General features: G+C 47.6%; 5 protein-coding genes across 5 annotated transcripts; 2 read left to right on the top strand and 3 right to left on the bottom strand.

Annotated features, from left to right (window-relative positions):
* Window positions 1–3,491: 3,491 nt before the first annotated feature.
* BP5553_08695 (Cytochrome P450) lies at window positions 3,492–5,190 on the bottom strand (the record flags this gene model as incomplete). The annotated part of the gene is made up of 3 exons (XM_032017318.1): window positions 3,492–3,913; window positions 3,968–4,681; window positions 4,758–5,190. 3 exons carry the CDS (start codon window positions 5,188–5,190, stop codon window positions 3,492–3,494), a joined length of 1,569 nt encoding a protein of 522 aa, XP_031866749.1.
* A 341-nt stretch (window positions 5,191–5,531) lies between these two features.
* Window positions 5,532–6,653, bottom strand: BP5553_08694 (Alcohol dehydrogenase superfamily, zinc-type; the record flags this gene model as incomplete). The annotated part of the gene is made up of 1 exon (XM_032017317.1): window positions 5,532–6,653. One exon carries the CDS (start codon window positions 6,651–6,653, stop codon window positions 5,532–5,534), a length of 1,122 nt encoding a protein of 373 aa, XP_031866748.1.
* A 628-nt stretch (window positions 6,654–7,281) lies between these two features.
* BP5553_08693 (Uncharacterized protein) lies at window positions 7,282–8,609 on the top strand (the record flags this gene model as incomplete). Its single annotated transcript, XM_032017316.1, has 2 exons — window positions 7,282–8,078; window positions 8,132–8,609. The coding sequence occupies 2 exons, from the start codon at window positions 7,282–7,284 to the stop codon at window positions 8,607–8,609; spliced, it is 1,275 nt and encodes a 424-aa protein (XP_031866747.1).
* Window positions 8,610–9,395: 786 nt separating this feature from the next.
* BP5553_08692 (putative cyclohexanone monooxygenase) lies at window positions 9,396–11,417 on the bottom strand (the record flags this gene model as incomplete). The annotated part of the gene is made up of 2 exons (XM_032017315.1): window positions 9,396–10,909; window positions 11,006–11,417. The coding sequence occupies 2 exons, from the start codon at window positions 11,415–11,417 to the stop codon at window positions 9,396–9,398; spliced, it is 1,926 nt and encodes a 641-aa protein (XP_031866746.1).
* A 549-nt stretch (window positions 11,418–11,966) lies between these two features.
* BP5553_08691 (putative alpha beta hydrolase) lies at window positions 11,967–13,301 on the top strand (the record flags this gene model as incomplete). The annotated part of the gene is made up of 1 exon (XM_032017314.1): window positions 11,967–13,301. One exon carries the CDS (start codon window positions 11,967–11,969, stop codon window positions 13,299–13,301), a length of 1,335 nt encoding a protein of 444 aa, XP_031866745.1.
* Window positions 13,302–13,366: the final 65 nt, after the last annotated feature.

Raw genomic sequence — 13,366 nt, 5'->3', positions numbered from 1 at the left:
CGCGATATTCCGCAAGCAGGGAAACTTGCAGCTATCGTAGAGGAGCGGTTTCGTAGAGAGAAATAACCCTCTCCATCATGCGCTATCATTTTTAACACATTCATTCCTGGTTGTACTCATTTGTGCGTCGCTATATTCTATCAGATGTGCTGACCCTACCCACTCGTTTGTTAACAAACCTCCGCAGATACTAGCATCAGCATGCGTTACTCGATCGTAGGCCTTTTCCCCCTTCTCCCAGCCGCTGCTGCCCGCCCTGCCGTTTCAAACAACGCACTCTCCAATGGGATCAACAATAGCCTCGCCGAGAGAAACCAAGAAATTGCCGCTGTGCAGCATCTCTAGAGCATCGAATCAAATCATGGCACTGCGCCTCAAGTCCAGGCTGGTATCGCAGGTGTTCGCTGCTATTGCTAGAATTACAAAGATTTCTTAAACTCTACTAGGCTAGAAGTTGGGTGACAGTCATCGCAGTTTCCCAGGGCTCAAACGACGATTCCAAAAAGGGGAAAATTCTGATCGCTTACTACTACACCACTCTGAAACAACTCCCGAACCTACTATTTGGAATCAACCCTTCATCTAATATCTAATTCAATAGCTATACTTCGACTTATCTAATCCTCTAGACTCCTTAGTAAAATAATTAGATAAAGTTGACTTTAATCTAAACTCTGAGACTCGAGCGAGCTAGAGTTATACTAGGTTTCAGATCTTATAACTAAATAAAGTTAAAACCGAAAAGTATATAGAATTAACAATATAAAAAACAACTCTTAGGTATAACTTCTTTATTTAATATGTAATATTATAAGTATAAAGAAGTAATACTCGTTTAATATTCTCTCATTGTCGAGGAGCAGGAAGGGCCCTTAGGAGTATTAGGAGGAAGCGTGGATTAAACAACCAAAGGACAGCAGCCAAGGTATGGGAATCAATTGAGCGGTGGCCGCGTTTGTAGGAATATCGTCATGTGGTTATCTGGCAGGAGATGGGATGACTAAACCACGGGTTTAATGTTCTTTGGAGTGAGTATTTCAGGGCGCACCCAGGTGGTGGTATTCAGAACGACTAGTAGTCACAAGATCCAGTATTCAAATATATACATGGCAAATTCAGTTGTATTGTATTTAGTCTCTTCATTAGGTCCCCGCCTCCTGATCTCCCGCCCGTTCGTTCGTCCTCTCCATCTTGACTGTTCTCGTGTCGCCTACTCTCTCCTGTGTTTAAATGGGAGAGTGAGATCCAGGAGCTTATGTACCCAATTGGTCCTACTTATCCACGTGTCCATCTAATAAAAATTGGGTGCAAAAACAGAAGAAATATGAACTGACTGGGGTTGCCCCGCCACACTAGTCGACGACTTAAGGCTTCTAGACTTTCAAACTATGGATATTCCGATCCCGATCTATATAGACAACGACTCTACTCTAAAGCTTACTCGGAATATAGAGTTCTACTCGCGAATAAAGTATATTATAATGTATTACTACTTTATTAGAGAAAGGGTTCTTGATAATAATATTTAGCTAGTTCGTATCAATAGTACGAATAACTTTACTAATCTATTTATAAAGGAACTTCCTCGACTAACCTTTGAAAGACTACTACGCGAGCTTGGAATACGAAGAGAGAAGGATCTCGGAACTAGTAATAGTAGCGATTGAAACGCTTGAGGAGTAGGAGTGTAGAAATATGAGTCCTCTGTATATTTCCATATCTGCTATTTAGCAAGGTATACTCCTGTATAAGTAAGCGCAAATATAAGGATGTGCGTATTTGGAGCGTTTGGAGTATAAGGTAAACCGTTTACTAGAGTGATGCCTTTGTAGTAATTAGTCCATAAGTAGAGGGCATAGATTAGCTCTAGAAATGAATCAGCCTTCTGAAACTCAACACTCTGGGATTTCACAATTGTCATGATAATGCCAATCATCATTAGCCGTCTCTAGTGGAAAGCATACCTAATCTCCATGGTCACAAACGTAAGTCTATCCTGTACAAACAGAACAGGATCGAACTGCTAACACGTGAGAGGTTTGCCTGTATCCCAATCTTCTACTTCTTTTACCATGAAACTAGTAATAAGAGCTTAGAAGATATCGACTTCCTCTTTATCGGTGGCAACTTTGGTCCTCCATATGGCTTGCACAAGACTACATCTAGCGTAGATAGTGAGAAGGGCGAGGGTGCGGGTGATAAAAATGATAGATCTGTTAGTCATATTAACACAGTACTTAATTAGGAGACCATAACCCCGCTTTCGCGAGGATTAATAAATTATTTTAAGTAGTTAAAGTATAATACCTAAGGAGAGGAGTAAGGATATTATAAATAAGAAATAGCTTTATAGATAACTATATATAAAGCTAAGAGAAACTATATATCCGCGATTTTGTAAAGTATCCTTTTGATCAATTTGACGAATCGCTATTATAGCTTGTATCTATTATTTTCGTAGTATTATATACGAAAATATATTAAATTCGCTCCTTTTATATAAAGAGTATTTAAATATATATTTTAAAAGTATAAGTTAGTTAGATATATTATTAAAGTAGAAGTATACTTTAGGGGTATACCTTTGAGGAGTACTTTTGAGGTAAGTTATACTTAGAGGTAGAAGTGTAGTTTGAAGGTATAGTTCAGAGGTGACGTATAAGGATATATCTAAGCTTCGTTTTCCTTGGATTCTGCCAATGAGTAACGGATTAGTAGTCTCGCGCGTAGAAAGAAGAAGTCCAATATTATCAATTGCCAGGTCGAAGGTATTGAAGCGTTGAAGCGTGGTCTCTTGTCTGGTCTAGTTCGTATCGTAGAGTTATCCTCTCTGTAACCTGCGGGGAAATGGCTGTTGAGATACCGCGGCTTCTCTTTCGTTTCCGTGTGGGTATTGCCAGAGTGTAAGAACCTTTCATGGGGAAACGTAGGTCCTAGCTCTCGAAAATCGTCCACTTTGATGCGATGGGTAGGAGTGTCTGTATTGAAGTTTATCGACTACGTGTGGGTTTAGGTACTCTTTTAGCATTTGACCGCAGATTGATTGAGAAAATACTCTGGTACTCGGGACCAGAACTACGATATTCCTTCTCATGACTTGGCATTCACTTTCACTTAGATCTCAGCATAAGAATAATGTAAAATCGCCTTTTGAAATACAGCTGAACATTTTCTTTGTTCAAGTTTTAAAGGGGTAGGTTTGACTCTATTAAATGGAAGCTCGTTACACATTAGGAAATCCAAGGGCATAGAGAATTTGATGGTCGCTAGGTTCTTGATCTTGAACTCAGATGCAAAAGCAAAGCCGCGTCTCACCGGACTTCCCCTAACATCCTCTTCTCTAGTACTCCAATATAACTCTATGTATAGGTACATTTGCATGCTATGTACCTTTGCGCTTCTCCTCCAAATCGGAGGGATGAATCCGCGCTTAATGATCCAGAAAGTGATGAACTTCAAGAGTTTGTATTTTCCCAACGCTCTTGTTAGCCTTATTTTAACTGTTTTCTCCTTGCTAATATCCTTATTGACGGATCAGACCTTCTATTGAAATCATGGAACGTATCATCTGGCCTTTGTGTGATATTGTCGTCCTCAAACTTGACCTCGTACCGGGTAATTAGCAAGAGCATAACCAGCTTGACATTCAAAGTTGCAAGAAAGCGTCCGGGGCAGGAATGCGCACCAGCACCAAAGTTTAGGGAGCTGTCTGATACGGAGGCAAAATGGAAGCGGTTTGGATCCACAGTCTCGCGGAGGCGGAGGAAGCGATGGCCATCGAACTTATGCGGTTCTGGGTAGATGTCAGGGTCGTGGTGGACGGCATCAGCAGGAAATTGGAAGATGGTGCCAGCGGGAATGTGGAGGCCGTCCTTAAATGTGTGTGGCTTTAAGGCGTATCGCTGGCCAGTGACTATTCTCATGGTTAATAAAGTACGGTCATCAACATAGTACCTAGGTGACCTACTAAATCCAATAGGATGCATACGAGAACTCTCCTTCATGAAACTGTCTAGTTTCCACAGTTTTGCTACCAGCTGCATGCTCCAATGGTATTCTCCATCAGCAGTAGCACCAGGCTCAGCCATGACTTGACGAGCCTCAGCTATCACCTCGGCGTGGTACTCTGGATGAGCTAACCAATCGAACAAGACCGACTGCAGCGTTCCTGAGGTGGTATGGACAGACGCCGTGGTCAGGAATAATTCTTGTTCTGCGATGCCAGCCAACGTTCTATCTGCTTCTTTGTTGCCGAGAAGCCAGTAAACAGTGTCTGCAAACTTGCTGGGGGAGGAGTCACCATCACCACCGCTCTTCTTTGCCTTGACCGCATTGAGTCTGTCGGCATAGATGGGCTTCAAAAGCTCGGCTGCCTTAGCACGCCCATTCCGTAGCTGCTTGGGTGCCTCATTCCAGAACCGTGCCAGCCATCTCAAGCGAGGTGAGTAATTGTCCCGGACAGCGTTGGCGGCACCAAAGATGGTAAAGGTGGTCTCGATCGCCAGCTTCAACCACTCTTTGTTTCGGCAGAGCTCTGGACCGACCAGTGCGAATGCTGATACTTGGGACGCGACCTTGCTAATGAGGTCGTATGTGTCGAAGGAAGTCCACTCCGCGTTGGCAGGAATGTTTTCATCAAGTACTGCAATTGCCTCTTTCCACGTCCCGTGGACCAAATTGTCTGTATAGTAGTCCGCGGTTAGTCTTCCACATGATTGCACTTGGAATGATTCGCCGAGTTCAATGGTTTGACATACTCAAATTTCTGTTTAGATCGATCTTGATCACATGAGTAGCCGCCTCCGTTTGGTATGGAGCATCAATATAGTTGAGGAAGAACATCTTTTCGGAAAAAGCTTGGAAACTAAACAACGATAGCGGTGCGTTCTTAACCTCATCCAAATACTTCATTGGAAGCATCACCTGTGGCCCCAGCTCGCCAACGGGGTTGTGCATTTGAAAGGCAGTCCCATGCTTGAGATATTTGTCGTATCCCAGTAAAAGGAGGGTGCGAGTATCGTTCAGGTATCGATTCTTACTGTTATCATCTTGAAATCGGAGTTCGGGTATGTGCTTCAGGGAAGCTTTCGTGACAGGACGGTGGCCACCAGGATATATCAGCCAGTAGAAAATACGGCATAATCCAGCCGCAGCGATGATGGACGTCAAAATGATGTACATGCTTGACATGGTTGAAGAAGTTAGGCAAGGAGATGAAGTCGAGCTGCTAATGATCTATCTACGTTCATTAATTTGGAAAGACCAGGTAGTACGCAAAATGTATGCGATATACGTCTTATAGCCTCCCATGAAGCTTACCAGTGCTAGTCTTACCTACATTCCTTACCCGTAGAAGCGTTCGGAGAGACTGGGAGGGCTCGGAAGCCGAGTCTGCATTCTGGTGACTAGACATCGACTCCGAATCCGACCGATTGGGGAATAAGTCCCCGCTGGAACAGAAAACGTAACAAGTGTAATAATTTGTCTACTATATTGACTTGTCTGCTAGAACACAGCAGGTGAGGTAGTTACTAGGATCTCTCAATCATTACAATCAATTTCTGCCCTGACACTGCCTTGCTCTTCAACATGTCAATCCCCTCGAGCACCGCCTCGTACCACAGCCCTTCCAAAATCCGAGTTGGGTGTGGTCTCAATTGCCCCTCATCCAGCAATTTCTGCAGGAAACTATACCACTTGATGCCAAATGCGCGCATCTCGGCATTCGCATCCCGTTCATAGCCATAACCCAGCTCCAGTCGGTGGCCCAATAGTGCGGGTCCCATGACGAAGCCTACCCTGATTGATTTGCGCTCCAGGAGATAGTCTGGATACATCTCGAGACAAGCATAGCGGCCACCTGCTCTTCCTATGGCCTTGTAGCCAAGGGCAATACTCTGGGTGTCCGTAAAGGGGTCGAGGACGTAGGACAGAGAGTTCCGCGTGTACGCCTTGATGTCCTGGGCGCAGTTGGGATCGTTGTAGTCGAAGACTCGCTCTGCGCCATACTTCGCGGCCAGCGCAAAGTTTCTCGACGAGCACGTCGCGATCGGTGCATGCCCAGCCAGGCGGACCAGTTGCATTGCCATGGTGCCCACCGACGAGCTGCCCCCGTGCACCAAGACCGTCTGGCGCTTAATCTTCGCCGGTGCCGTTGCGGCTGCTGCGGCTGTTTCCTCGGCTCCAGGGGTCCGGGGCAACCCCAGTGCCGACGGATGGAACAGCGCCATGCCTAACGTGGCAAGTCCTGTCCCACCAAGCGCCGCTGCATGTTCAAACGACATATCCGGATGGATCTTGAGCGTGAACTCGGACTCGGAGACCATAAACTCGGCAAAGGACCCGGACTCGGGTCGGAGAGGGTTGGATCCGTGCACCGCTCCGCAGACCCGGTCCCCGGCTCGGAATGACCCCGACGCGGCCACATCGGACCCGACTGCGACCACGACTCCGGCGAAGTCGCAGCCGTCAATTGCTCCCACGCATGGGAAGCGCTCGTGCATCTTGTAGTCACAGGGGTTGATAGCCACTGCTTTGTTTCGAACGAGAACTTCGCCAGCGCCGAGAGCGGGAAGACTTGCGTTGTGTTCGACCCGGAGGCGGTGATCGTGCCCTTCGCAGATCACCGTTTGGTGACTTGGGAGTCCAGCCATGATGATAGGGGACGGGGATAGACAAGGGGCAGAGAGCGGCCCAGAAGATAGGCCAGAAGGGAAGCATAGACAGGTAGGTAAGGTTTGTGGTGTGTTTGGCTGGCACGGGTGGTCCAGTATGTCTATGGGCGTCTGGTGAAAAAGTAGGAAAGCAAACAAGCGGAATAATATACGGAAGCCGATCCCGAGTCCGATATAGTTGATTCATGTTTATTGATGCCCGAGAGAGCAAATAAGCTACATAATATACGAAAGCCGATCCCGGGTCCGACATACGGTCAGTCTTCCTACAGCTACACTTCGGAGGGGCCAATGGACACAAGTCATGCATAACCGAGACACCCCTTTATCTTAAGCGAGGTATGGTCCGTAACAGAGAGACTAGGCAAGGCAAGGTATGTACATGTGCCTTCATAAGGTGTTGAACAATAGTAGATTAACGACCTTTTATTTCTACCGTATGGTCCGTACCTAAGGCAATCAATTCGTGCCTGGTCATCCTTCTATCCACACCGAACAATAACTATTCGTCTTGAATTCTTCTTCTTACTTGAACTACTTTCCTTGCATGGTCACTACTTCCACAAACCTGAGCAACCACAACATCTTTCATCATCACTACCCGAGTATGGCCACTGCAATTTTGAAATTTTATTTTCTGGTGCCGTGTCTCTTTGCCCTCTTCGTCCACGGCACCAGCTGGCCGGAGCCATGGCCTTCCCATTGGCTCCAGAAGACACCGCTTCAATTTGAAGACCCACAGCAGATTCCTCTCTCTGCAGGCAGCAGTTGCCAGACGAGCAACATCACTGCCTTCGAAATGGCAAAAGGAAGGAAAATCGTCGGCTTCGCCACCGATGCCGTAGAAGACCTCGAGCTGCCGAAAATCAGGCCCCTGAACTCGTCCGCTGGTGAGCAATGGGAGTTCGATGGCGTCTCCGAGGATGGCATGCAGTCTTTCATCTTCGGCTTTTATCGAGATCCCAATTATGCCATCCTGGGTGCGGGCAATTTCCGGCTGTCTGTTGAATTCGCTTTTGCTGACCGGACGCGATTTTACGAGGTGTACTACCCGCAAAGATCGGTCGTGGAGACGTGTCCGTCTGTCGGGACCAGGGGGATGTGGTTTGACGAGCAGGACGGCTATCGCTTCGCGTTCCAGGTGAACGCCGATATGAGCGAGGCTATCATTACGCTGGACTCCGAGACGATCAAAGGGAGGGCAGTCATCCGATCTCGTGCTCTGCCAGTAACGGCAGATGGGCACCTGTGGCCGGCTGAGAATGCAACCACGGCGCCTGTGCCCTACTGGCATTGGTCAGAGCCCATCCCAGCGGGAATCGTGGATGTTGATGTTAAAATCAAAGGCAAACAAATTGCTTGGTCTGGCATGGGTGGGCATGAACGATTCTGGTCCGCGTTCAGGTGCGTTCGACCACTGTGGAAAGTGGAAAATAAGCTGACTTTGAAACATCTAGCTGGTTCACCTGTCTGAGAAGCCTCAATTCGGTCAGGGCTATGCTAGGCCCCTATGTCCTCACCTATTTCGGCTTCAAGTCTAATATGGCCGAAGACCTCTCACACCAATCTGTGGTTCTGTTTAAAGACGGTGTTCCTATCTTCCGGAGCACGCTTGCTGTCCCTTCTGAGACGGAACCCTATGCCCTGGTCACCAAGACATATGGCGGCTCTGTGACTGGCACGCTCAAGGATAAAGTTACCGGTTTCCAGCTCGAGCTCGTGTCATCGGCAACCATGCAGCACTACACCTTCTTTGTGGACCATGCCAATTTGGGGTTTGAGTACATACTCGGGGAGGGCGTCGGAGGTAGTGGGTTCTCCGGTATTTCAAGGGGCGGACATGTGGGATTATCTCAGTATACTGGCATTGCACTGACCGAGGCTTTGACCTTTCCAAAGAACTCGCCGCTGTTTAGGAGCAATTATATAGAGTAGATCAGTCCCTTCTTTAAGAATAGAAAATCAGTTTTCATAACCTTATTGTGCTGCTTAGGTTAATATAAGTATTTGTATAATAATACTTATATTACTGTAAAAGTTACTTCTAATTTATAGAACTTATCTATAAAGAGTTAACTAACTTTTTAAGATTTATTTACTATAAGTAAGAAGGAAATAAAAGTTTATTTATTATAGTAATATTTAGGGAGTAGTATTTAGGACCTATGTTCTAGCTTCTACTATAATCTCGTGTAAGTAGAATCTTATACCGCTTACTATTTGGGGCTAAATACCGCCGGCCTCACGGTTAGGTCATCTTAAAGGGAACAGGTTTGGAGCTAAGGGAGAGACGGGCCTTGGATAGATTGGGTGCGTATAAGCGCGGTCGTATGCGCGAGGAGATGTCGTAGAAGATGAGTAGATTAGAGTTAGTTATAGTAGGGACCTCGCACAGTCAGACGGGATTAACTATTAATCCGGAGGAATATCAAAACATTCGGGAAATCAGAAAATAAACAATGAGTTCTAATCCTGTCCTTTCTTCCATTTTCCTCAACCCCGTCAGAATCAGCGCTTATGGCGCCCCAGAACGTTGTACAGCATAGTCTGATCAATACTTCACGGAAAGAAGGGTTCGAGACCAACCTAATGGCCTTGCAGCATGCGTGGCGTCCAGCGAATCCTTCTGAGACGGTAGTCCGAGATGCCCACCCAAGAAAAACCCAAAAGCCCAAAGATACAAATATAGAAGACCATCATACGACAGCTTTGCTACGTCTATTATCGCTTCTCCATTCCCTGGAAGCTACCTTCCTCTCTCCACTTCTTCATCACACTCTGCCACTCTATTATACCCTTAGGATAGTATGCCATGCGGGATGGAACCTCCTCAGGCTTCCCCTGTTTGTTGTAGTATCCAGGCGGACAGGCTTTGTTGAACTGCAGCCTCATCTCATGCCCTTCATCGACCTGCTTCCCCCAATCTTCAGCTGCTTCCTCAGTTGGTTCAATAGATTCCAAATTGCCCTCCCCTCGGCGAAGGATACTAGAGATAACGTTGGAAATGTGTTCGCCGGCCACATAGGCAGTGTGTGTCCAGTTCGCAGTCACACCAGCCTGCGATGGACCAATGTTGAATAGGTTGGGGAAGTCACGGAAATGGATGCCGAACAAGGTCAGGGGACCCCCTCGCTCCTCCCACGTCTCGTCGAGTGTTTTTCCTTTGGCACTGAGAAGATCAATACCTGTCCGCTGATGGAAGTTCGCATCGGTCTCGTAGTCGAATCCGGTCGAGTATATCAGCAAGTCGACCTCATGTTCGTGGCCATTGGCGACAACGCCCGTCCCGGTGAGATGCGAAACCCCCTTGCCATCCGTATCAATGAGCTCGACGTTGGGCTTGTTGAAAGCACCCAGGTAGTCGTTGTGGAAGACCGGCCGCTTACACATGAACGGATACCAGGGTTTCAACTTTTCCGCTGTCTCCTTGTCTGTCACCGTGTCCTCAATGACTTTGCGAAGTTTCTCCATGAGCACGAAATCAGCTATCTGCAGCAACTCTGGGATCTCCTCGGTTTGCAATTTCACGCCAGCCTGCTCGGCTTGTTTAAAGAGTGCTCGTGGAGTTATAGCCTCCAGACCTTCCAGCGCAGCACAGTCTTTATCCAAGATGGCACCCTGAACGATGTTGGCAAACTCCTCCATCCGAGCTTGTTGCCAGCCGGGCTGTTTCGCAACCTCAGCAACATCCATGTATGGATCGCTTGCTGTTTTAAAGTTCTCCCGTAGGGAAATTGATGACGGCGTTCGTTGGAAGACGAACAGCTTCTTCGCACACCGAGCCAACTGTGGTACCAGCTGGGCAGCAGATGCTCCAGTTCCAATGATTCCGACCGTTTTGTCCGCCAACTTGGTCATGTTCCAGTTGTCAGGGGATCCTCCAGTGACGCTGTAGTCCCACCGACAGGAGTGGAAATGAGGCCGCTGAAAGTCCTGGATTCCGCTCAACCCCGGAAGCTTTGGCTCATGGAATGTTCCCGTGGCGAGAACAACGAATTGTGCAATGAAATGGTCCGAGTGGTTGGTACGAACGTGCCAGCGACGAATCGACTCGTCCCAGGACATGGAGGTGATCTCAGTCTGCAAGTGGGCATGTTTCGCTAGATCCCACTTTGACACAATCCTTCCCATGTGCTTGCGAATTTCGGGACCATAGGAAAAGCGGTCTTCTGGTATATATCCCGTTTCTTCGAGGAAGGGGAGATACAGATATGATTCAACATCACAAGCAACTCCTAGAGAGGGGGCAAATCAGCATCAATCTTCTGAAACTAACAAATCTCGAGCAAACTAGAAATGGCAGGTGAAGAGACGCAGGAAAGCAAACATACCCGGATATTGGTTCCAGTACCACGTTCCCCCAAAACCACTTGCTTTATCTAGAATCACGAAGTCATCAATGCCTTGATCCTTCTTCAACTTGACAGCAGTGGTCATTCCTGCAAAGCCCGCGCCCACTATCAAAACCTTGGTCTCGGATGTAATAGGATCTCGAGGAGCTGACGGTGGTGTGATCATGTCCTTTGCAAAACGGGAGTAGGAGCCTTTTGGGGTCTTAAATTGCGCCACGCCGTCTTTGCGAAAGCGCTTCGCTCGCTCTGCCTCGTATTTGGATTTGATGGCTTCCATATCAATCTGTTGGGCTTGAAGTTTTAGGGGGTGGGCTTTATTTAGGATATTGGCAAGGCCCGAGGGTGGAGACCGTGGTCGAACACCACTCGCGTTGAATAGCATGGAAGCCATGATGAATTTTATAAAGATTAAATGGATGAAGGTGCTACTGGGTAGATAGGAGGTGTCGGGTAAATTTTGAAATCAGAGCCTCAAAGGTTCCAAGTTCAATGTCCCGAATTTCTATGGATTCAAGGAAAGGATTGGAGGCTCAGAAGGAAACCTTCTCTCAGAATGAATTGTGATGTGCTAGGGGATCGTTTCTTGAGGAGTTTCAAGCTATGCTTAATAGATAGGCAGGTGGTGCGTAAAGTAACGACCATACAGTACCTGCGACCCAGAACTGCACATCCAAGTCCGACTTTATGTCCGAGTCTCACTCCACCTCCGAATGAGACTTCACATCCGACCCCGACTTGACATCCGAGTCCGACCCCATCATCAACTCCGATATCTAGGTTATTTCCAAACTCTTGAGACAAGTTCCCCTTCAGATCGCGGGTCAGGACGCAACTGTTTATATACTTTTTGCCGTTATTTTCAATACCATTATTTTATTCTGCGTTTTTCCACCAAAAAAAGCCAAGATATTTATAAACGGTCAACAAACCTTGATCAATCATGCACCACCTCTTCCCTCGTAGCAATTTCTTCGACTTCGAAACTATTCGCATCCTGGGCACTGCTGTCTACGGCGGTGCAGATGTGGCTGAGGTTCTCGAAGTGGTCGGGCAGATCAAGTCTGAAGATCCCCTGTCATGGGAAGCGGCGTGGCACACTCAAGCGGAACGGGCCGAAGCGCTGGCCGAAGAAGCGAGGCTTCACGGCCATCGCGACGCGGCAAGACTGAACTATCTCAAAGCGGCTAACTACACGCGCGCCAGCGGGTATATGTACTTGTCTTCTCCTTCGTCTTCACCTGGGGACTCAGCTTCGGGGTTACTTGTGCAAGATCCTCGAGCACTGCCCATCTTAGAGAAGGTGGGAGAGCTCTTCCGCAATGCCCTGCCTCTTCTGGACGGCAAGGTCCACACTCTTTCAATCCCTTACGAGGAGTACACGCTGCCGGGGTACCTATATCTTCCGCCACCTGGGAGAAGAATGCAGGGGAGGTCCAAGATTCCAATACTCCTAGTATGTGGTGGTGCCGATTCTTGCCAAGAAGAGCTCTACTTCATGAGTCCTGCTGCTGGCCCGGGCCTTGGATATGCGGTTGTTACTTTCGACGGGCCTGGCCAGGGTCTTATGCTCCGAAAACTCTCTCTCCAGATGCGCCGGGACTGGGAGATTGTCACGGGATGTGTGCTTGATCACCTAGCTCTCTTCAGCGCTCAGCATCCCGAGCTGGAGTTGGATATAGATTCCATTTCTGTTTCCGGCGCATCGATGGGAGCCTATTACGCTCTTCGCGCAGCCTCTGATTCTAGAGTCAAGGCTTGCGTTGCGATCGATCCCTTCTACGACATGTGGGACTTTGGTACTGCCCATGTCTCACCACTCTTCATCAAAGCTTGGACGGGGGGCTGGATCAGCTCAGGCTTAATAGACAAGATTATGGGACTGCTATCAAAGCTCTCTTTCCAGCTCAGGTGGGAGATATCAGTGACAGGGACCTTTTTTGGTCTGACTTCTCCATCGGAAATCCTCCTGCACATGAAACGATACACCTTTCACAACGATGGTGGGCAAGGAAAGGCGGGAACAAGCTTTCTCTCTCGTATCACATGCCCCGTGTTGATCTCTGGTGCCGGTAATTCTCTTTATTTAGATGCTAATCATACGAAGCGGTGCTTTATGGACTTGGTGAATGTACCTGAGAAAAGCAAGGAGTATTGGGTGCCGGCTAGCGAGGGTCAGGGAAGTCTACAGGCAAAAATGGGGGCGTTGGCACTTTGTAACCAGCGAACTTTTCAGTTCCTGGACAAAGCATTTGTAGTCCTTAGAGAGCCACTATAACAGGTAATATTATTTGAATAGGTTTATGCAGCGAAATAGAAATCTTTAGCAAAGCGTGGGACTTG

This window comes from Venustampulla echinocandica (genome assembly GCF_003357145.1).
Source record: "Venustampulla echinocandica strain BP 5553 chromosome Unknown scaffold_8, whole genome shotgun sequence".
Taxonomy (NCBI): domain Eukaryota; kingdom Fungi; phylum Ascomycota; class Leotiomycetes; order Helotiales; family Pleuroascaceae; genus Venustampulla; species Venustampulla echinocandica.
This window is presented reverse-complemented; position numbering and strand designations above follow the sequence as displayed.